The sequence below is a fragment of the Camelus ferus genome, chromosome 2 (genome assembly GCF_009834535.1).
Source record: "Camelus ferus isolate YT-003-E chromosome 2, BCGSAC_Cfer_1.0, whole genome shotgun sequence".
Lineage (NCBI taxonomy): Eukaryota > Metazoa > Chordata > Mammalia > Artiodactyla > Camelidae > Camelus > Camelus ferus.
The window spans coordinates 79,927,272-79,949,870 of record NC_045697.1 but is presented as its reverse complement, the minus strand read 5'-3'; the positions used below and the strand labels follow the sequence as shown (position 1 = coordinate 79,949,870).

The 22,599-nt window shown below is 34.7% G+C and overlaps 1 protein-coding gene across 1 annotated transcript in view; it reads right to left on the bottom strand.

The window, feature by feature from the left end:
* Positions 1-22,599, bottom strand: part of ANK2 (ankyrin 2) — a 310,369-nt gene that overhangs the window by 147,712 nt on the left and 140,058 nt on the right. Inside the window, 1 exon segment of the mRNA XM_006174671.3 lies at positions 21,546-21,644. Within this exon segment, the coding sequence (XP_006174733.2) occupies positions 21,546-21,644 (99 nt within the window).

Below are 22,599 nucleotides of genomic sequence, written 5' to 3'. Positions count from 1 at the left end.
TTGTGTACTCTGGGGGTATGCTTAGGCAAAAGAACAAAAGATATGCTTGTCCGCGTGCTCAGTAGTTAAAAAAACATTTTATTAATTAAACTGTCATACAAATTTTCTCAGATAATCTGAATATGACAATTCTTTCCTAGAGTTAGGATGTTACAAATTATCTTAACCATCTTCTCTCCAAAGGTCCTCTTTAAAGGATTGTAGCTAGGCTTACAGCTAAACTATTAGATGATATTTAAATGATTAATGTACTAAATCTTTCTAAGAAGGTCAAATTTTATGGGGTGTTTACTATGTCCTCTTGTGTTATCCCCACCACTATGCTATTAGGGCCATTTAAGATGATGGCTCATAGTCACTCACCCAAGGGCACAGTGACAAGCGGTATGATCTGGGTCTGAACCCTGAAGGACTCCAAACTCAGAGCTCCTTCCACTCCCCTCAAACTGTCCCCTTCACCTGGGATCAAACTGACCCAGAGAACAATCACACTTTTCTCTGGTAATCTAACACTTAGCCTTCTCCTAAGCCATTCACTTGAGATGACAGTATTGGAAATGTCAGGCCTTGCTGGATGAAGACTGTCGAAGTGCACTCTTAGGCACCAGAAGTCTTCCAGTTTTTATTTCCAGTGGTCAAGAAATTTAGGATAGTGGTAGAAGAGAGAGAAGGCTGCACATTTTATATTTGTTATTTAACCCTACCAGCCCAGTGAAATAAGTAAGAAATCCCTATATGTCTCAAGGAAATTAACATTCACGGGGATTAAGAAGCATGCCTGAAGTTCCACCCCACTTACAATGCAGAACTGAATTTGAACCCACACATAAACGAATTCTAGAGCTCATGTTCTTTCTACTACAATATTCTGTCATGTGTTTTAGCAGTAAATCTGACAACGTTTTGTCATGTCTGGCAATTGTCAACAATCAGAAACACCACTGAAAATGCATCCCCATTGGGTCTACCATAATCACCGTTTTCACCTCCTCATGGATAAATTACCAAGAATTTATGTGGATAATTTTACGTATTTCACGGAACTTGCTCCAGTGCACCCTATACATCAACCTGAACTAACCTTCCTAAAAGCTGTTTCAGCAAACTACTTTCCTACATTGATTGTCATCTTACCAACCATGATTAATGATCGGTTTTCACAGACCATGGCTAAAGATGAAGATCTTTTAGATCCTTTTCCCATTGTCGTATTAAGAACAAACCTTCAGTGTGAATTCTGATGTTTTTCCAGACCAGCTTGTCTTGCCAATATTTCTACACTCACCAAGCTCAACTGTACCTCCTACCACTCTTGTAACTAATCTTCCTGTAGAAAGTCTTCTGTTTCAATTTCTACTCTGCAGACCTTATCTCCTTTTCAAAGCTGGGCTCAGGTTGTCTATGAATTTTTCATTAACAGAATTTAGGCAATTTCAACCTTCCTCTCTAGATCTAGTCTGTTCCATACAATTTAGTACCAAATCATCTACCATCTTCTGCTGTTTGCCTTTGTTTCTTGTGTGCTTGTTTTGACTTTGCATGCAGCCTGTCCATTTTTTAAAAGCAGCTTCCTGCCTGGCACTTGTTTAGAATCCTCCAAAGCAGTGAGAACTCTGCTGAGTACATAGTGAGCACCCAGTAAGCAGCTTCTGAATAACAACTTTACTCTCAGTTCCTGACAACTGTAGATAACTTAGATTTGACCTTTTCTCCCTTATTCAAGTTTAAAATTTAAATTTAACCAGTGACTTATCACTAGTTCATTCTACAAAGGAGCTGAAGTGGTTGGTGGTATTTTATTTATTCTCACATGACTCCATAATGTTGAAAATATGTATCTCCATGTTTCACTTTATAAAAATGAACTGTTAAACTATGGCTGCATAATTTTATAGGTTATGTTCTTGGATTTGTAAACAAAAAATAAGAAGTCAAATGAATTTTTAAATAACCATAGGTAAAGCAAATGAATTTTAAAAGAAAGTAAATGAAATTTTTTAAATGAAGAAAGCAAATGAATTTTCAAAATGGAATGCCCAAGATACAGTAGTAGGTATTTGTTGATGCCTACTCAGGATCCTTTCTCTTTTTTGAAAGCATCCTGGTTTTTCCCTAGAGTATCTATCCTTCCTCATGTAATATATGTCATTCCAAGAAGCTGAACTTCTCTCATCTTCTAGCCTGAGGAAGAGCCTCAGATGACTTAAGCCAATCAACACACTCCATTCTCTTGGATACAATGACTGGTTCAAGTTTAGGCAAGAGATGTCCCAGTCAGTCAACCTCAGGATTCTCTTTTGGAAAGCTGGGACAAAGTTCTCTTATTTTAACTCTGAACAAGAAAATGTCTGGCTCTAATCTTAAGTCCACAAGGCAAGCCAGCCTAGAATAAAGCTGGCTTTGCAGAAATGACAGCAAAGATAAAAAGAGAATCTGAGCCCTTGGTTATGAATAAGAAGCAGAGTGAGGGGACAAAAAAAAAGCCCATATAGTACTAGAGCTTACCTTATATTTGAACTTTGTATTCATGAAAGCTAAGAGAGTCCATTTTTTATCGAGCCCAAATATGCATTAAGTTTTTTCTTGTTTGCAATTTAAGGCATCCAAGTTGATACTGACATCTATACTAGAATATAGCTTATACTGCCATTAGTTTAAAATAAAAGCATTTTCCAGGAAATCTGGAGTATCACAAAGTGTCTCACAAAACTAAAAGTATTCATAGGGATGTAATGTACAACATGAAGACTATAGCTAACACTTCTGTATGGTATCTAGGATAGTTGTTAAGAGTAAATCCTATGAGTTCTCATCACAAGGAGAAAATTTTTAAAATTTTTTCTTTCTTTTCTTTTTATCATATCTATATGAAGATAAGTGTTAGCTGAACCTATGTGGTAATCATTTCACAATATATGTAAATCAAACCATCATACTATACAACTTAAACTTACATGGTCACATATGCCAATTATTTCTTGATAAACTTGGAAAAATAAAAATATAAATAGACTTTTAAGAATGAGGTTAAACTATAAAAAAGCAAATGGATCATTTTGAGTAAGGAAATACATTTGCTCCTCCAAGTGATAAGATTTTAAAATACTTCTGTTCTGTGTGAGTGACAAATACAAAATAAAGTATTCAGTGATAGGTTTTCTTCCATTATTATTTTTGCACATATAATGCTAACTTCTATTTAAGCTGTTGATAGAAATGACAAGTTTATCTAACCCTGGATTAAATGCTTCCTCACTATATCACATAAAATTTTATAATAATCTATATAAATGCCTTTATATTGTATATGTAATAAATAATTTTAATGGTAACAACTAAAATTAAATTTGCAGATGTTTTGCCCTGACTAATCTCTATAGAAGTAATAAAAATGCCTCAGTACAGAGATGAAACTTTAACATAAATCTAATTAATATTTGAATATTGAAATTAAGTGGAAATTAATTCTCGGGTACATTTTCTTTAAATAAGTTTTTTCTAGATGTTCAAATTGCTGAACAACATAGATTACTAGGATCAGCTCTTTAGTATGTATTACAATTTACTTGGTATATGTAGCAAATGCTTTTAAAATGTGTATTTTTGAGCAACCTCATAAATGACCCAGAAGCTTAGAAGCAAGAGGAAATGTCACCTCCAAAAGCAAAAATATTGACTACTCTGTATAAGTTCATACTATTGAGAAAATTAAGTCAATAACAATCACTGTATGGTGCTTTTATTTTCCCCAGCAGAATAAAATCTATAAACCTGAAGTAATTATTTTGAATTCAGCTACAGTACTAATTTAATTGGTTACTGTTTTATTATTTTGAGGTTGATTAAATCTAACAAGGATCAAAGAATTTTGACTCACTAGATTAAAATACTCAAAATAATCTATAGTTCTTTTACTTCTCTCACACATTATACAAAAAAAATTAAATTAATGTTTACCAAATAGTTTTCTTATTTCTACCCGACTAGCCTTTGAGAAACTAAAATGCTGCTCCAAGTTTTCAAAAATACATCTAATATCAAAACACTATATGGTTCATTTGGACCAATGTATATAAAGCCACATTTCTTATAATCCTGTCAACAGCTGCAACTAGTAGACTTAGCTTTGTTAATAAATATAGAAGGTGATCAAATAGCAGTTTTTATTGCCTGAGACACGCATCCAAAAAGTTTAAATATTTAATGAAATGACATTGCTTCCTTCAGCAATGCTAATTATTTTTTTGCCATTTAATGTTAGAGTACTTTGCATGCTAATTTAAAAATTAAAACACAGTTGAGGGCACGCAGACACAGACACAGTGACAGACTCCGTTGGGATTCAAACATTCTTTCTTAGTCTTTTGACTCCAAAATATTTGCTGTAAGTTTTCTCAGTCACTCAACACTAGTCAGACTTCATTGCCATTCTTACCTTTTGTGTGATATTAACAATTCGGGATATAACCAACATCTCATTTCCTATCATATTACACCAATAGAAATTAGAACAAGACATGGGGACATAAACAGGTCCATTAATATTTGAGCAACAGAGTAGTTTAAGGGCAATAAAAGCCTTACTATAGGCCTCTTCCCCTACTAAGTGTGGGTTTTTTGTCTGTGCTGCTTCACCCTTATCTGAGCTCTTTTAAAAGCTGCTAGGGAGTTAGAGCAGACAGTGCTCTCAGGCAGTGTTGAGACCAAGAAAGGAAATAGATTCATTAAAATAACCAGCCCCAAGTGATATACTCAATATTTAACAGCTGCTTAACACATCTGAGTTCACAAGTTGCCGAAGATAACCTCAACGAATGACTAACATCAATGTAATGATCCAAAAACTCATGTAGACAACACATGAAACCATTCGGTCCTGTTCCCAGACTCAGTGTACTTTGGAGTATTACTTCTAATTGGTAATTCCAAACATATTCACATTCACAAAGAACTTTAGGTTACTTAAAATACTTTAGGTACACACATCGTTAAAATACATAATCTGTAGTCAAGAGAAGGCTATCAAGGCTTCTATGAACAAACTCTGGTTGCAGAAATCCAGTGGGGGGATAAGCAGGACCAAAATGAACTGGTGCAATAAGAACACTTGGATTTGGCAGCCACAGAAATAAGGGAAATGTGATAGATGGTGGGAATTGTCATTTCTGGGAAAAGAAAACTTGCTGATTGCCGTCTAGAATCTTGAGTTCATACAAGAGACAGAGAAGACACAGAAGTTGGTTGTCTAAACATGCCTGAGGCTGCTCTTTGGAAGAGCTGTCTCAGGTGCATATATATGTCAGGGGAAGAATTGGCACTGAATGGAGAGCGAGTTCTCATCCAGGAAAATAAACTCTGATTAGCATCTGAGGTGACAAGGTTGATTCATGCTATTTCTGAAACTGCGAGTGTGACACATCCTTACAGAGACAGAGTCTGCCCTACTCCAACCTAGAGGTACCTACAGCAGCACTTTCCTTCAAAAAATGTTATTAGATCTGCTTAAAAATCTGGGTGCATAGAGTTCTTGATCTCAAACTAGAAAAGCTATAATTTGTACCCAAACGATTTTGAGGGAAGATGTAACCCTTCAAAGCTCATCCATAAGAGGCTGTATGTATGCCCCATCCACCTCTTATTCTTCCATTAAAAATCAGATTTTAAACAAAAATATATTCTGATAGTCCTGCCTGAATGCAGTGGCTTCAAAATGCACCCAGAAACAAACACCAGGCTGGTCTGTTAGATGTGCTTTCTGGAGCATGCCTGCCCAACAATTGTCATGGATGCTGAGATAATTATTATTATGCTTTCAAATGGCAATCTTTTAACAGACTAATTGCAAAAGGGAAAACTAGTTTGTGTTCATAAGGCATCATCAAAGAATTCTTATCTTTCTTTTGGTTGTGGCAAGTGAATTTTTACTAAATCATGTAAGTGCACAATCAGGTTGTTTAGATGTAAGTACCTTTAAAGGTCTAACATTAGAATTTGATTTGTCAATAGAGTGTTTTCCTTTCCTAACGCTATAAACTACACCCCTTGAGAAAGCTTGTATTGTGTGAGATTGCTCATAGCATCCTGTAGGGTGGCCTCAAACAGTATCTAATTACAAAATCAGAAGGTGACCAAAAAAAATTGGTAAAATGGTTTGTGAAAATTTATACTGCTTTAAATGATTTTCTCAGTAAATTGAAAGATTATGGCAAATACTAGTAATAAAATCATTCTGCCAAAAATTGCTTTTTCCTTATATACAGTAATGTATTAAGAGGCTGGGACTTGAAATATACCAAGAAGATGCAGAGAGTAGTTTGAACAGTTGAAAGCGAGAAAACAAGGACTTTTCTAAGCAAGCAATTTTTTATCTTCAGCCTTCAAAATGTGTTTTTCATGTGTAAGAAATTAAAAAGAAGCATTTACTCTTTTATTAAATCATATTTAAGAAAATTTGTTAAATAAATACTGGGATGAGAAATGTAAATTGTGTTAAAAAAACAGAAAAGAGAAAATTAATTATTTAAGATAACACAAAAGAAAAGTGATATTTTTAGTTTGGTTGTTTTAACTACCAAAAAGTGAATAAAACAGAAGTGTTTCATTGCATCGCCAACGGCAACAACAGTACGTGGCACATGGTATGTGTTCAATAAATATAATCATTTTTCTTTCTTGTTTGTAGCAAGTGCTTTTTTTTAATTATTCAGCTTCATGCTCTTTGCTCTGAACCTGTATCACACTAAGGAAAAATTATATATTGCTAATCACTAAAGATGAAATGCTGCACAATCTTTTCTCTACCTCTCCTCCAGATGATAATGATCTCACAGCTCCAATGGACAGTCAGTCAAAATAACAGATATTGCCCTCAATTGATCTCCAGAATATTTATTGCTTATTCCATAACTTAAGTAGGTAATACCATTATACCTAATAATTAGGGTAATAGCTAACATTTACATTGCATTTATTGTGTACCAGGCACTGTTCTAAGCACTTCACAGGGTTCTAAACCACCTCATCTTTATATTGACTCTGTGTAGTAAATATTATTATCCCTATTTTAAAGTTGGGAAACTGGAGTCACTGAGAGGTTAAGTAACAAGCCCAAGGTCACACAAACAGTAAGTGACAGAATAAAGATTTGTCAGGACTAGACTATGGCATCTCTCAAAGTCTACATCTCTGCACGTAGACTTCCTGGATTAAGTAACATATTTCATTGCCCTTTTTCTCTTATTCAGAAGTAGAGTGAATGTGCCCTGTTTCTGTGTTTGTGTCCACCTAGTGACATCCTTATCATGCTCTCCTGAAAAGATACATCATTACTGTTTTGCATTTTAATGTCAAGGTTTTATTCTACTGCTTATGTTTCCTGCTATTCCTGTCTTCAAGCCAATATGTCATTTAAACCTAAAGTTGTCTAAGGGTTACAGTTTAAAACATTGTACCAAGTGTGTTCAGACAAGCATGTGTGAGAATCTCTTATACAATCAGATAGTTAATAAATGTCTTTTGATGCCATTTTTGGTTCACATGTGTTTCAATTTCTGAAAATTGAAAATTTTAAAGGGCTGCTGGTTGTAAAGGAAAAGATGTATACTTTCACAATGATTTGACTTTGTGATCTTTTAAAACCATTAAACAAAAAACTTCCCAATGATTTGAAAAGAACAAAAAATCTGGTTGAAGTCAGTTACATGAGCACACTCTGATGAAGCTTTAGACTGTGCTTCACAAATCTAATTTCATATTGAATATTTAAAGACCTAAGCTACCATTTTTAGATATGAAACTTACTACTTTGCTTCCATATTTAACTTTTTAATTATTTAAGAGAATAATTCATTTCAGCTTTCATACTGAAGACTATCTTAGCTGAATACCATGAAAGGACATTTCTGTGAGGCATGGGACAAAATTATGCAGACAGTAAGTACTTAATAAATTAGTGAATGTAAACATATTTTAACAATTGATTAGTTTTGGATTGCCTAAATAATTATATCTTCTATAAAACCACATTTTTGTCTTTTTTCCCCCCATTCATATTCTTATTTCATTGCATTGGCTAGGGCTTGAATGCAATGCTGAATAGCATCACTGACAAGAGTTTTTTCTTGTTACTGGCTTTAATGAGGATACTTTTAATACTTTACCATTTAGACTGATTTTTGCAGTGGCTTTTGGTATATTTCCTCCAAGAGCAGCCTGATATTACTAGTTGGGTAATTTTTTAAGTTATTAAAATTAAAATTATTAATTTATATACATATTTAACACATCATTTTAAATAATATTAAAATCTTAGATACAAAAACATGTGTAGTGGAGGGCTAAAATGACCCATAATATATCACCAATTCATCCTGAAAAGTGGTATCTGCCCAAATAATAGGTGTGGTATAGAACTTTACATTTAATGAAAATCAACCCATATCGATCAAACACATTAGATATTTTTTTAAACTATTTAAAGTTGTTTCTCTACACCTTCCACTTGTAACTAGCCTCACTGTTACTTGTTCTAACTACAGTATACTACTGCTATATTTTAAATGCTTCAAAAATCTTTTTATTATTGTACCATAAGCAAATGTAAACAATACTTTTTAGGTTTATGTGTTCTATTTACAATTTTCCACATTTGGAATTCACCTCTGAAAGTGATTTTTAAAAATAATAATTGGTTATGACCACATTTAGTTAGTTGTACTTTAATTTTCACCATCCAGAATACCTAAGTTGAGAATTCTTATTCTTTAATGAAGCTTTTATGAAGCTGCAAGTGTCTCTAAGTGATTGATGTTTGTACACTAAAAGTCCTGATCACTGAATTGCTTAAACTAGTGAATGACTATCATATCTGCGCTTAGGATAATGCAACCTCATGCACCCAAATTGACAGTGTTTCAAAGAGCATGTGGGAAAAGCCAGTCATTTGAACTATAGATTTCACTTTTAGTAGCAAAACCTACATCAATGAACTGGCAGTTGCATTCTTCACCATGCTAAGAACAGACAGCCATGGGCTTGCAGAACGGCTGTCCTTACACAAATGCCCCATCACTGAATCTGGCGACAATGACAGCTACCAGTCATTCAGCTCTCGTGCCAGTGTTGTTCTACATGCTGTACGTGAATAAAACAATTTAATTTTCACAACAACTTCTATGAAGAAGACACTGAAGCATTGTTACATGAGTAGAAAGTAGAAGAGTTTGATAATCTAGCTTCAGAATTTGTATTCCTATCCACTTCGGTATGCTGCCTACCTATGCTATGTCAAAAGGGATCACTGGCAATTTTAATGCCTTAAAAACATGTATTCTCTTTCATGCATTCAACAGAGTAGAAATAATCAGAAGATTTCAGTTACAACACATCAACAGTTAGCTATAGTTAACAGTGTAATATATTTGTATCCAAATTTATAGTAAAATATTCAATAAATTATTAAGCACTGCAATTAAGGAAATGCATACTTAAGATATTGGTTAAAATAGGACTTGAAAAAGAATTATGAGGAATTGCACCAAATATCAAGTTAAAAAAAATTAAAACATAACGTAGATGCTAATGTTCATCTTTCTATGGTTTTGTAATTAATCAATGTTTGGAGTACTAAAAAATCACCTGGGACCATGAGTGTTATCTAAACTCTTAGTTTCCTCTCTATAAAATGAAGAAAGCAATGCCTGATCTCTGTGCAAATAATGCAGCAAAGAATAATAAAATATTCTCAATAAATCTCCTATGCTTTTCAGATTTTTAGACATGCACACCTGAAAAATTCCATCAAAGAACAATAAAAGTGTAATTGCTCATGAAGCGTCATAATGTGACATAAAGGGAGTTTAACTGCATAGAAAGAAACTAGAAAAATAATTACTTCTGAGGAAGGGCATGGTAGATGGGAAAGGGGAATTATGCTTTTTGTGACATATATTTTTGCACTGTTTTGATTGTTTAAGTATAAATTCACGTGTTATTTGTGAAGTTAAGACTGATGATAGATAGATAGAAAGGTAGATAGACAGACAGACAGATAGACAAATAGATACTCAAATTATATGTAACTTTTTAACCAGATATCAAAAGACTAGGGTCACCAATACAACTCTGGGTAAGACACCTGACTGTGTTGACTTCAAATTCATATAATAACTGCTATAGATACAATGTCTTTAATACTCCCTTCCAGTTCTAAACTACAATAATTTAGTGAGGGGCATAATATGGGGAGAATGCAAGGAACTCATACTCCCCAAATAAGGCCAACTACTTAGTAGTTCATCCATGGGAGACATCCTCAAAATAGAATACTGTCCCCCTTCCTACTGCCTCTACAATTTTTGTTAAAGCACAAAGCACAATGCTAATTTAGAAGGTCAAAAACTTTTCAAATATCTTCAGAAAACAGAAAGAACATCAAAGTATCTATGTAAGATGTAGTATGTGGAACCTAGTTCCAAAATGCAAAGCTGTTTGATTGCTGATCAATGGCATTAGAATAAAGAAGGAAAAGAAGGGCTACCTCTAGTCTTTGCAGCCGGTGCAATCATCAAATGTTAGTTATAAACGAGAACAATGAACAAATCCATGACTGGTAGAATTTTTGTCATTAGCTGCAATACATGGTGTGCACATTGAAACAAGAATCCTTTTTTGCTCAGACCAGTTGAAAGAGGCATGCTAGTAGAAGCTGTAAATCTGATATAGCTGGATATTTTTTATTGTCTCTGGGCTTCTCTTTTTTATCAGTTAAGTTCCCAGGTTTCTATTAGTTCACACTGGTCTCCCCTCCTTTCTGCTGTGCTTGACTTGTGAATGCAAACCTAGACTGCCCTATGCTCTTATTCTTAAGAATTGATATATCTAATAAACAAAGGGAAAGTCATTCAGGACCTAATGAGTCAGTAACAACTGAACCACTGCTTCCCACATAGTGAAACAGCCTTCCCATGCCCATGACCCTAACACCAAAAACAATAAAAATAACAACGGTATCTAACAGAGAGTGCTTACTACATGCCATGGATGGTGCTAGTTCCTTTGAGCGTCAAAATAACCCTAAACTTTATGTACTAGAAAGACCCCTGTTTTACAGGTAAGTAAATCCAGGCATAGATATGATAAGTAACTTGTCCAAAAGCAGAAGGTTAGTGGGTGGGTGTTGGAGCAGGATTCAGGATTCCAGATTATCTGACTCCAAGTTGTTGATCTTAACTACTGCTACGCTGAAGCCTGTCAAGTTAAAATCAAATGCTTATTACACTGGCCTTGGTTGGTTCTCATTCTAATTTTTCGAAGCCTGCTATTTTTCACACATTTTACGTTAAAGACTCAGAGTCCTCTGGACAATTACTAGAACTTTTTCAATTTTTTGGCTATATGTCCAAAATTTGCTTCATCATCTCATTTCCTTCAATATGAAAAATTTCCCTAAAACCTAGACCCTCTTTCACCTTTCCCTGGCTTCACTGCTTTAGCAGTCTCTTTTAAGTCCATTACTTCAATAACCACTTCCGTCAGATGACCCATAAATGTCTTCATTTCATTGCAGAATTCTCCTTTAAGCTCCAGACCTGTAGCTCAAACTTCCCGTTAAAATCTCCTCTTGGATGTATATATAATGCAGCTTGTGTTCTCTAACCTCCTTCCCATCAAACCCAAAACAAAAATAAAACCCTGTCCTTATCTAGTATTCTCTGTATCAGTGGACTTCATCACCATGTCCACTGATAAGTAAGGGAGAAATCCAGAAGTCATCCTTGTCACCATCCTCTTCCTCACCTTCCATATGCCATCATCACCAAGTGCTCTGAAATAGGTCTTACATCTTTTTCAATGCAGTCCCCTTTCTCCATCACCCAAACCACCAGCACTCCATTCTAAGCTAGTATCCCCTATTGTCTAGAGTCAACCTCTATAATAGTCTCCAAATAGCTTTGCATCTGCCCTGGCCTCCTTCAAGTTGTTCTCCAAACTGCACCAGGTGACCTTTTCAAAATCTAAAGCTTATCTTGTTCTACCTCCCACTTCCACCTCATACTGGGCTTAGGATAAACACCTTAAAACAAAATCCTTCGTATGGCTTACAAGGTCCCAAAAGATCTGACTTTCTCTCTGAAGCCTCATACATACCATATTTCCCCTAAATGTTTCAGCTCCCAGATTTCTTTTAGGCTCTTGAATGTACTCTTTCATTTTCCCACAGCACACTTTATCTCCTCTTACATCTAAGTTTCATATCAATTCCCTTCTTTAAGAGAACAGTTCCCTGGAGGGCATTATGCTAAGTGAAACAAGTCAGACAGAGAAAGACAAGTACTACGTGGTATCACTTACATGTGGAATCTAGGGGGAAAAAAAACCAAACTCATAGGAACAGAGCATAGGAAAGTAGTTGCCAGGACCTGGGGCAGAAATAGAGGTTGGTAAAAGTATATGAACTTTCACCTGTGAGATGAATAAGGTCTGAGGATCTAATGTAGAACATGGTTACTATAGCTGGTAACATATAAAACTGAAATTTCCTAAGAGAATAGAACTTACATGTTCTCCCCCCCAAAAAAAGAAAAAGAAAGAAAGAAAAGAAGGAAGGAAGGAAAGAAGGAAGGAAGAACAGAAGGAAGGATGGAAGGAAGGAAGGGGAAGTAAAAGAAATATGAGAGGTGATGGATGTGTTCATCAACTTGGTGGAGGAGAATCCTTTCACAAAGTACATGTATATCACATCATCACGTTGTACACTTTGTGGGGCCAACTTGAGTCCTTCAAAGTCCAAAGACTCCCATTCCTGGGACCTCAGATGTCTGCCTGAGATTCCTAAACAGGTAAAATACATTCTTCCCTGGGCATGTTTGCCCTAACAAACTAATAGCCCTAGGTAATGCCTAATCTCACAATAGCTCAGGCTGGTTTGTTTCAGCTCACCTTATCAGAGTCATAAACCCCATCACCCTTCACAAACCCTAAACTTCTTAACCTCACCTACAACCAATCAGAGACTTGTGCATGAGCCAATCAGGCACCTTGTGACCTGACCTTATAAAAGACCCAAACAACCGGCCCTCGGTGCTCGCACAGGCACCTCTGTCTCTGTGGTCCACTGTTATCTGTGACAGCGTAACTACTAAACCCCCTTCCTGTTCTCATTCTTTGTCTTTGGTAAATTCTTTTATCGCCCACAACACTGGCCTGACTTGTTTCACGACACACTTCATATATCTCACAGTTTATTTGTCAATTAAACCTCAATAAATCGGGGGGAAAAGTAAACTAAAAAAATAAAATAATCTATGAGTATAAAAAAAGAGAGCCACTTAGACATCACTTCCTCAGACTCCACCACCTCCACCCCCACTGCATCACTGTATCTCTGGCAAGCATTAGACAGCACACCTTAAATCCCCAAATACCTGCTGAGTGAGTGAGGGAAGGAGGAAGGGGTTAATGATTACTTCCAACAATTTTCTATTGGTAAGTTTTATCACATTTTTACAATTTGTTTTTTTCTGCGATCCTTGCCTTGAAGGATCATTGCTTTGAGGTCTTCCTGATGGTTCCACTTAGCATCTTAGTTGTTGTGGAACAGACACATTCAGCTGTGAGATCTGAAGTAAGAGGCAGACTGCTACAGCTCTATTTTATTTTACTTAACTTTTTTGTTTGTTTTTCACTGATAATTATTTTTAATTAAAGCATAGTCAATTTACAATGTTGTGTTAGTTTCTGGTGTACAGCATAGTGATTCAGTTATATACACATATATTCCTTTTCCTATTCTTTTTCATTATATGCTATTACAAGATATTGAATATAGTTCCCTGTGCTGTACAGTAAGATCTCGTTGCTTATTTTATATATAGTAGTTAGTATCTGTGAATCCTGAACTCCCATTTTATCCTTCCCCACCCCTTTCCATCCCTGGTAACCATAAGTTTTTTTTCTATGTAAGTCTATTTCTGTTTTTAAATAAGTTTGTGTCATTTTTGTTGTTGTTGTTTTTAGATTTCATATACAAGTGATACCATATGGCATTTTTCCCTGTATTTCTGGCTTACTGCACTTAGTATGATAACCTCTAAGTCTATCCATGTTGCTGCAAATGGTATCATTTCATTCTTTTTTATGGGTGAGGGGTATTCCATTTTGTGTGTGTGTGTGTGCGCGCGCGTCTGTGTGTGTACACACACATCCTCTTTATCCAATCATCTGTCAGAGGACATTTAGGTTGCTTCCATGTCTTGGCTATTGTAAATAGTGCTGCTATGAACACTGAGGTGCATGTATTTTTTCAAAATAGAGTTTCCTTCAGATATATGCCCAGGAATGGGATTGCTGGATTATACAATAAGTCTACTTTTAGATTTTTAAAGAATCTTCAACCTGTTTTCCATAATGGCTGCACCAAACTACATTTCCACCAACAGGGTAGGAGGGTTCCCTTTTCTTCACACCCTCTCTAGCATTTATCATTTGTGGGCTTTTTAATAATGGCCATTCTGACTGGTGTGAGGTGATATTTCATTGCAGTTTTGATTTGCACTTCTCTGATAATTAGCAATATTGAGCATTTTTTCTATTTATATATTTACTGCCAGAGTAGCTTATCCTTCATATTAACTTGGAAGGAGAGAAAAAGAAGGGTCTCCTGTATGAAATTTGAGCTCTATATTATTAAGAGAAATTTGGAGCTATCTTTGCCATTTTACTCTTCTCCCTACAAGTCTTACCTCACTACAAATTTAGTTCCTTTAAAATGCAATAATATTGGACTTAGATAGGCTTGTGAAGGAATAAATAAATGGAACATTTACCAAAGATTTAGATTTTATGATGTTTAGGCCTTAATTCATTCAGGTTTCAGGACAAAATGACAACTAGTATTCACTTTCCATCCCACTTGTACCCAGATAAATGAGCATAAAGACAAAATATGTGTATTAATTTTATTTCAAAATTGAAAAATTGCTTTATCTTATTACAAATGAAAATAGTATCATGTCTTTTCAGATATGTGTATGTGTATTTAGCAGACTTGTAATTTTAATGTTATTTTTCTACTGGGATCTGAGAAAATAGTTCTATCCAATGCAAATTTTTAAAGACATCAATTCTCATCATTTCTCCAAGCATACTGGAGAGTGAAGAAAGCATATTTCCTTTGTTTAACTTGGAATATCAAGGAACACAGATGCTTTTGCAAACTTGGAATCACCCAATGAACTGATTTTCAGAGTCAAAAAGACAACAAAAATGTCCTGATTTCTTTCTTATTCCTGGTCAAATGCAAGTACATGCCATCATCTTAACTTCAGAAAATTTATATTACAACAGTAATTTTCCAAAAAACCAACAGACCGATTAAGAAAGAACCATATTTATACATTTGTGGGAGGGAAGCTGAAAACAAAACCTTATTTTGGAATCTGTGATGAGAGATCCCACTTCATACTGTGTGTGTCTGTGTGTGTCTGTGTGTGTGTGTGTGTGTGTGTGTGTGTGTGTGTGTGTGTGACAGAACGGGATGTTCCACTATGAGTTTCTACTTTAAGAGCCAAGGATGGCTTGATGGCCATACGGAAGCAATTCAGTGTAATGGGCATGGTGGCCAACTGTGTAGGCTTTCTTCCTCTTCACAGTCCAATTCAAATTCTTCATGACAATGAGCAAGAGCTAATGAAGAAAAAATTACTGGAAACTACACCTGAAAAGACATTTATCATTGCATGTAGTAGGTGTATGCACCCCTAAAATTCTGGACGTGTAATCAGTGGCCATGCAACCTTGTAACTGGCATTAATGGTCATGGTCTAAATATCTGAAAGCTAATAAAATAATAGCCTGATCATGTCCATGTTACAAATAGAAAAGTCTTCTTCTGGAATGAAATCTCCAAGATTGAAAGAACAAAGAGTGGTGAACATAAAGTAGGCAAAAGGATTCAATGAAAATAGAAGTAAATTTTCAGTAAAATATAGGATCAAGAATACCAAATCAGAATATTTTATTTGGACTCACTTACCATTAAAATAAAATAAAAAGAAAAATATAGTGTACCTGAAGTTCTCATAAAAGGACTAAACACAAAACACACTAAACACAAAAGAAATTCCAAGAAAAAGTACAATAGTATAGACATAGATCAGAAAAACGAATGAAAATGATCACAAACCATATTTCAGAAAATATAGTCTTCCAGGTTTTAAAAATCATTTGGTAAAAGAATACTCTAAGAGAATGTGTGACTGAGTGTCACAGGGCTCATGAATCCCTAAAGGGTAAACTTCCTAGTTGCCTGCTTTTGTGCAATGCTTTTAGTGTCCCCGCACCAGAGTGACCAGACCAAGAGAGAATGGATGGTGTCTAAGTCAGGGACCTGGCCCTCATGGTAGGTAGGTAGGGTCTTGGATCTCTCCGGTGGAGACAGAAGGTATGGAGACAGCTAAATGGGAAACAGTATACTATGCTGAAGATAACTAAAAGGAATGGGTCCATACCAAATGGCCATAGGTCTGTGGCTCCATCACTATTTTGTAATAAGACCTTGGTTTTCCTATTTGTGCCTCAATTTTACCCATATCCAAAAGGAAAATAATCATTGCTGATTCACATCATTAGAAAGATAAAATGAAATTAAATAACACATGAAAACACTTTTTAAAATTAAGAGTCTAAGTGCAAGATACTACGATTGGGCTGTAGTTGTTTGGCATCTGAAATATATTCCAAGCCAAACTCAGCTCCCTGGACACACACTTTTTAAAGTGTCTCCTGGGAGCTTCTAACCCATCCTTTCTTCTAATGAAATTGCATTTTCCTATCTAGATATGACTATCAGGTAACTCAAACATTATGCACTTCATTGAATAAGGTAAAAGATAGAGAGCTGCAACTGATCACAAGTCCTACTTTATCCACTCTCCACAATTTTACTTAGCTCTGCAGAGATATCACTGACTCTAGGATTCAGTTTGCCTTTTCCTTTAACTGTAGTAAAATATACATAACAGAAGCCAGTTTGCTTTGTAAAATCAAAAAACAAATACATATTTTTAAGGTCATTTTATTCTATTATATTGGTTATTCTGATTTTAATGATTTTACATAGAGACTGCAATAAAGATCTAAAGAAAAAAAATACCCTTATATGAGAAACAAGAAGTCACATTTTTGTAGAGAAAATTAAAGAGAGGAGATTTCTCAGGCCAGATTTTCTTGGTAGCAACAGCACATGTTCATATTTTGAACACTGTGCAGAAAGAGAGCATTTATAACTCACAAAAAGGACTAAGTAAAAATTTTTCACCTTAAACCTTTTGCATGGATTCCACTTCAAGAGAATCAGCTCACTTGGACCCTAATACAGTTTGGGCCAGAAGAAAAAGAAATTTGAAAAATTATTCTCTGGGGTCTGTAGCAGAGGTAGAACTGTTATGTGAACTAGGAAAAGCAGTTTTGCCTGGAGATGAAAATTATGAGCAAGTGAATGATCATCTTTGTCTCAGTTTATCATCGATAATGACAGAGCAAATGAAGATCAAAAGAGATAATGTACACAATGCACCAGAGACAGTGCCCAGGAGTCAACATTATTATTTATACTATTATCAATGTTAATATCTACTGTTAGGAATGATTGGAATACACACCAAAGCTAATTCTTATACCTGAAGAGGATACATGCATATGTTTAGCCTCCAATCATATATGAGCAAGGCATTACGCCACATCCTGAAACTAATAAGTGTGAGAAGAATAATCTGCTTCCAAGAAGTTTACCATTTGCAGAAATTTTAGATGTACTTTTTAAAATATGTGATCTTTTAAAAAAAATTATTGTGCAGGTGGGGAGGGGTAATTAGATTTATTTATTTATTTATTTATTTATTTATTTATTTATTTACTTATTATTACTTACTTACTTACTTACTTACTTACTTACTTACTTATTTATTTTTAAGTGGCAGTACTGGGGATTGAATCCAGGACTACATGCATGCTAAGCACATACTCTACCACTGAGCTATACACTTCCCCACTGTAGATAAATTTTTAAAAAATAAACCTAAGATGGGCAAATGTCAACAGGCAAAAAATGCTACCAAAATGTAAAGAAACTCACCACTCTGAGAATATTTTAAAACCTTTTTAAAAATATAATTTCTTTGATAATATATAATTGGGATGATTTTTTAAAAGTCGTATCTCTGAGTCTAGTAGATTTACAGGTTATAAAAGTGACAAATGTCTGTACAGATAACTAGAAAGCATTCCAGCGTCCTTTATATAGGACTGTTTAGAAGATGTTAATATGCTTAGATTTTATGAACGTGTCTGTGCTTTCAGAAAGCAAGCAACCACCCCCAGGGCAAACAGTGTTCCTCAAATCACTCTAATTTGACTCCCAGCCCCATTATTCCACCAAAACAGCTTTCACTGATGTCTTGATGAGACCTGCATGCCACTAAATCCAGGAGACCAAAGAACCAAGCCAGAGAGCTCCATGGTCGGGGCAAGGCTTAAAATTGCACCAAAAACTTGCTCAGTAGAAATTACACTGCTACAACAGAAGCACAGAAACGGAAATATTTGTTGATTTGTATTACATTAATCACATAATTCTATTTAAAATACTTAAACTGCTCCTACTGGTGTTCTGGAATTTCTTCACAAATTATAGCACTGCCTATCAAAATTGGCACAGTGTCACTTGAAGGTAAGCCTCACATGGGCCTCACAGATTATGTAGAGAATACAGAAAATTCCATAGAGGCACAACTCTGCACAACCTAGAAGCCTGTAAATGTTTACTGAATAGTTGTTCCCTGGAGCTTTTCAGAGAGTTTTTCACCTTCTTAGTTCAACAATAACCTTAGTGCTCCATTTCCAAATAATTTGGAAGTTCACCAAATGCAAACTACCATGCAGTCACCCACATTCCTAAAATAACAAACTATCCTGCACTTGTTTTGCATTGTGTTCTTACAAAGATGGAGGAGAAGGTGTAACTTGAGAACACAATTCAGAATTTATGTTGTGCATGTGGGATACCTGTGCCCTTTCTCTGGCTCTCAAAAGTGAGTGACTGTCCAATTATTATAATCATGGCTCCAACCAATTCACCCGATATCCATCGTTGTCACACAAGAAATCTGTATCTTAAACAGGACGCAACAGAGAAGAATCACACATGGAGAAGGACTCAAATTCACCCCCAATAATCCTTAAAACCATGCCTTTGGAATTTGCTCTCTCAAAAGGCAAAATAATCAACCTGCTTTATATAAATTCCTGCATTTTAATTTCAATTATTAAATTATAAAATATTCTAAGTAAGTAATGATAGTTTTTATTAATTGGTAATGATGGCTACCTAAATTTAATATAGCAAATAAGGTTACAGGTCTTATCAAATGACTTAGACATTTAGAAAAAAATCCCCAATTGTAATTATTAATTTTTCTCACTCTAAAACTTTTTCTCAATATAAAAATCAGTGTGAAGCTATCTGTCAGGATTCCCTACGATATAAATCTAAATTGAGCTAACGGAATACAGTACAAATAAAGACTATCTTAATCTCTTAATGATAATATATATCTTTCTATAAGATCTGTTATGATCTGGCATAATTGTAACTCTAAAGCACAGGCTCACTGATACTGAAAGCAAATTACTGATTAAATGATTTTAGCTTGTTCTCCTGGAAAAGTCCCCAAAGCATATACATTTCTAACAAACACAGCATAATAACTGATATAACTTTTAACAAGCTTTTACCTTGCAGCATTTTTTGAAATCACTGTGTTCAACCAGTCATTTTGAGGAAAATAATCAAGTTCCTTTTATACATATTAACAGTGCCAACATACAAGTGAACTTCCCATCAAAAGAAACCTCCTACAGTCAATTCAATGCTTTCATCTCTATGCTTTTTTAAGTACACAAACTATTGATTCACACAGGTTGTGGAATCTATATTTAGACAATATTGCTGCAATATTCCTACACCCAGTTTTCTCTTACAGTCTCTAAAGCAGTGCTTCTCAAAGTGTGGTCCCTGGACCAGTAGCATCAGCACTACCTGAAAACTTGTGAGAAATTAACATTCTCAGGTCCCTCACTGGAAGTGAATCAGAAACTCTGGGCTGGGACCCAGAAACATGTGTTTTAACAAGGCCTACAGGTGACACAGGTGATGCTGTTCTAAAGTAAAAAAATGTTGTCTAGCTATCAAAAAAAGCTTTGGAGCAGGAGATTTTGTAGTGTCCTATGTCTCCAAGCTCAGGCTGCCATACTCTATAGAATATACCAGAGTACTTTACAGATGATATCAATTTTTACAATTTTTCATTTAATAAAGATTTTAGAATATGGCATATTCTCAGTAAGTGTTCAAATATTGACGTGCATTTAACCAAAAATTTGGGTTGTAAGGAGAAATGTGATCTTTTAAAACAGTATGATATTATAGAGATAAAAATGGATCATGTTATGTCTCTCATCATTTCAACAGATTCTTCCCTACAACTGAGGTCAAAGGACATAGGGGTGATTCTAATTTTTCTCCATTAGTATTTTCTGGGTCTAGAACTTGTGCCCTTCATACAACTAGAGCCGTGTCTAGATGATGGATGAATGAACAACACAGGTAATAGATATTCCTATACAAAGGCCTTTAAAGGAAAGCCGGTGAGGTTATCCCAAAGAATGGATAGAGAGGAACTGGTTTATTTTGCCAACAGCCCCTTGGTGTGGTCTATGTTATTAGAAAGGTTAAAGACTTTAAAAAATAGAGAAAAGGAATGGATCTGATTATAAATATATGCATCTCAATTTCTGCATAAATACATTTTAGATACCAAGAGTAAAGTTTTGGCCAAAGCAAAATTTTCTTCCCACTTTCAACCAGAAAAATAAAATAGGGGTCAAGTTTATAGTATGATATATTTTGATTATGCTCTTAAAATTGTTAATTTCATTTAAAAATATCATTTCCTATCCTATATAACTATTATTATATACATCATAAGGCTGGGGGTCTCAAATTTTCCTGTTTCCCTCAGGAGTTTTGTAAAGCCCACATTTGACATGTGAAGTACCCAAAATAATGCAATTCCCATTTCATAGCAGATTTCCCACTGGAATACTAATCTTTTGAGAATTTATAAAATTTAAGGAGAGAAACTATTTTTATAGAGTATATATATAGAAAGTACTTTTATAGAGCAATACAACTTGTATGAATAATTCATATTGCACAGGAAAAAATACTTTATATTCTTTTTTAATGTACTTAAAGAATGATAGACTGTGCACTTGTCAAATTTTCAGTTATATTAAGAGGGAGATCATGATACACAAAGAAAAGAAGAAATATCATGGCATAGGTTAACAAAATAATTTGGCTGAAACAAATCAGAGTGTTTATAGTAAACTTATCTTCCCAACAGCTGGCTAAACCCATTAAATCAATTTCACAAAGCTGTTCTAATTTAAACTCATTTACATCAGAGAAAATCTGAATGTCATACCTGAGACTGTGCATTAATATTGGCTCCTTCCTTAACGAGAACTTTGACAACTTCTGCTTGTCCAGCCAAAGATGCAATGTGAAGAGCAGTATTTCCTTTCTGTTTTGGAGAAACAAAATAGAAAATGTTAGTTTCCAAATGTAAAAATCAAATCTACAGGCACTTTCAATTTTGCTGATTACTTCAAGTGGTTAAAACTTGTCATTCTATTGAGACAGCAGTCCACCTTGGGAAAAGATAATTTTTATCATCAAAACACTGGCCATCTCATATAGCGTCTTTCTTTTCTATCCTGAACAATTCCAGTGTAGTGTTAAGAACACTAGAAGGACTGAGTTCTTAATCAAATAACTTAAGGGGGGAGGGGGTATGTGTATATGTGTTTATGTGACAATATTATCATTTGTGTTATTTAATTAACAATTAAAGAGTCCTACCCCAAGGTAAAGTTAACTGAAAAAAAGCTTATCTGAACCACTGAGTTTATTTCACCTTGCAGGGAAACCTAGGAATTTTAAGCGGTAAAGAAACTGACAAGTCTGTTATATGTCGAGTCACCAGAGCACATGGTTGTTCAAAATATTTTGGGAATAAAATAGTAAATTTTGTGTGAACTATATAATGTTACCAATAATTTCTACCATTTGCTACATCAAAATTTACCATCCACAGTACCAAACAAAAATGAAAAATAATTTAATCTTTTCATAAAAAGAAAATACAGGCTAAGAGATTAAAAGATGCCTATGACATGATTAAAATAAATAACAAAAAGAAAAAATTAAAAAACAAATAAATCTGTACATTCAAAGCCATAAGTTTTAGACACTAGTTCTTTTTGTTACCAACTGACTGTGGGCCTCACATACTGCTTTGAAGGCTCAGTTGCCTCCTCTTTAAATGAGGAGCTTTTCATGAGATTTTTTTCTGTGTCTAAATTGTAACCTGTGATTAAAAGTGAACCCATATTTTAAAACATCAATAGAGTTTAAAAGAAAAGGAAAAATGATAATAAAATAAACACTTAAGCAAGAAAAAGTGTTTGGTTTAATGA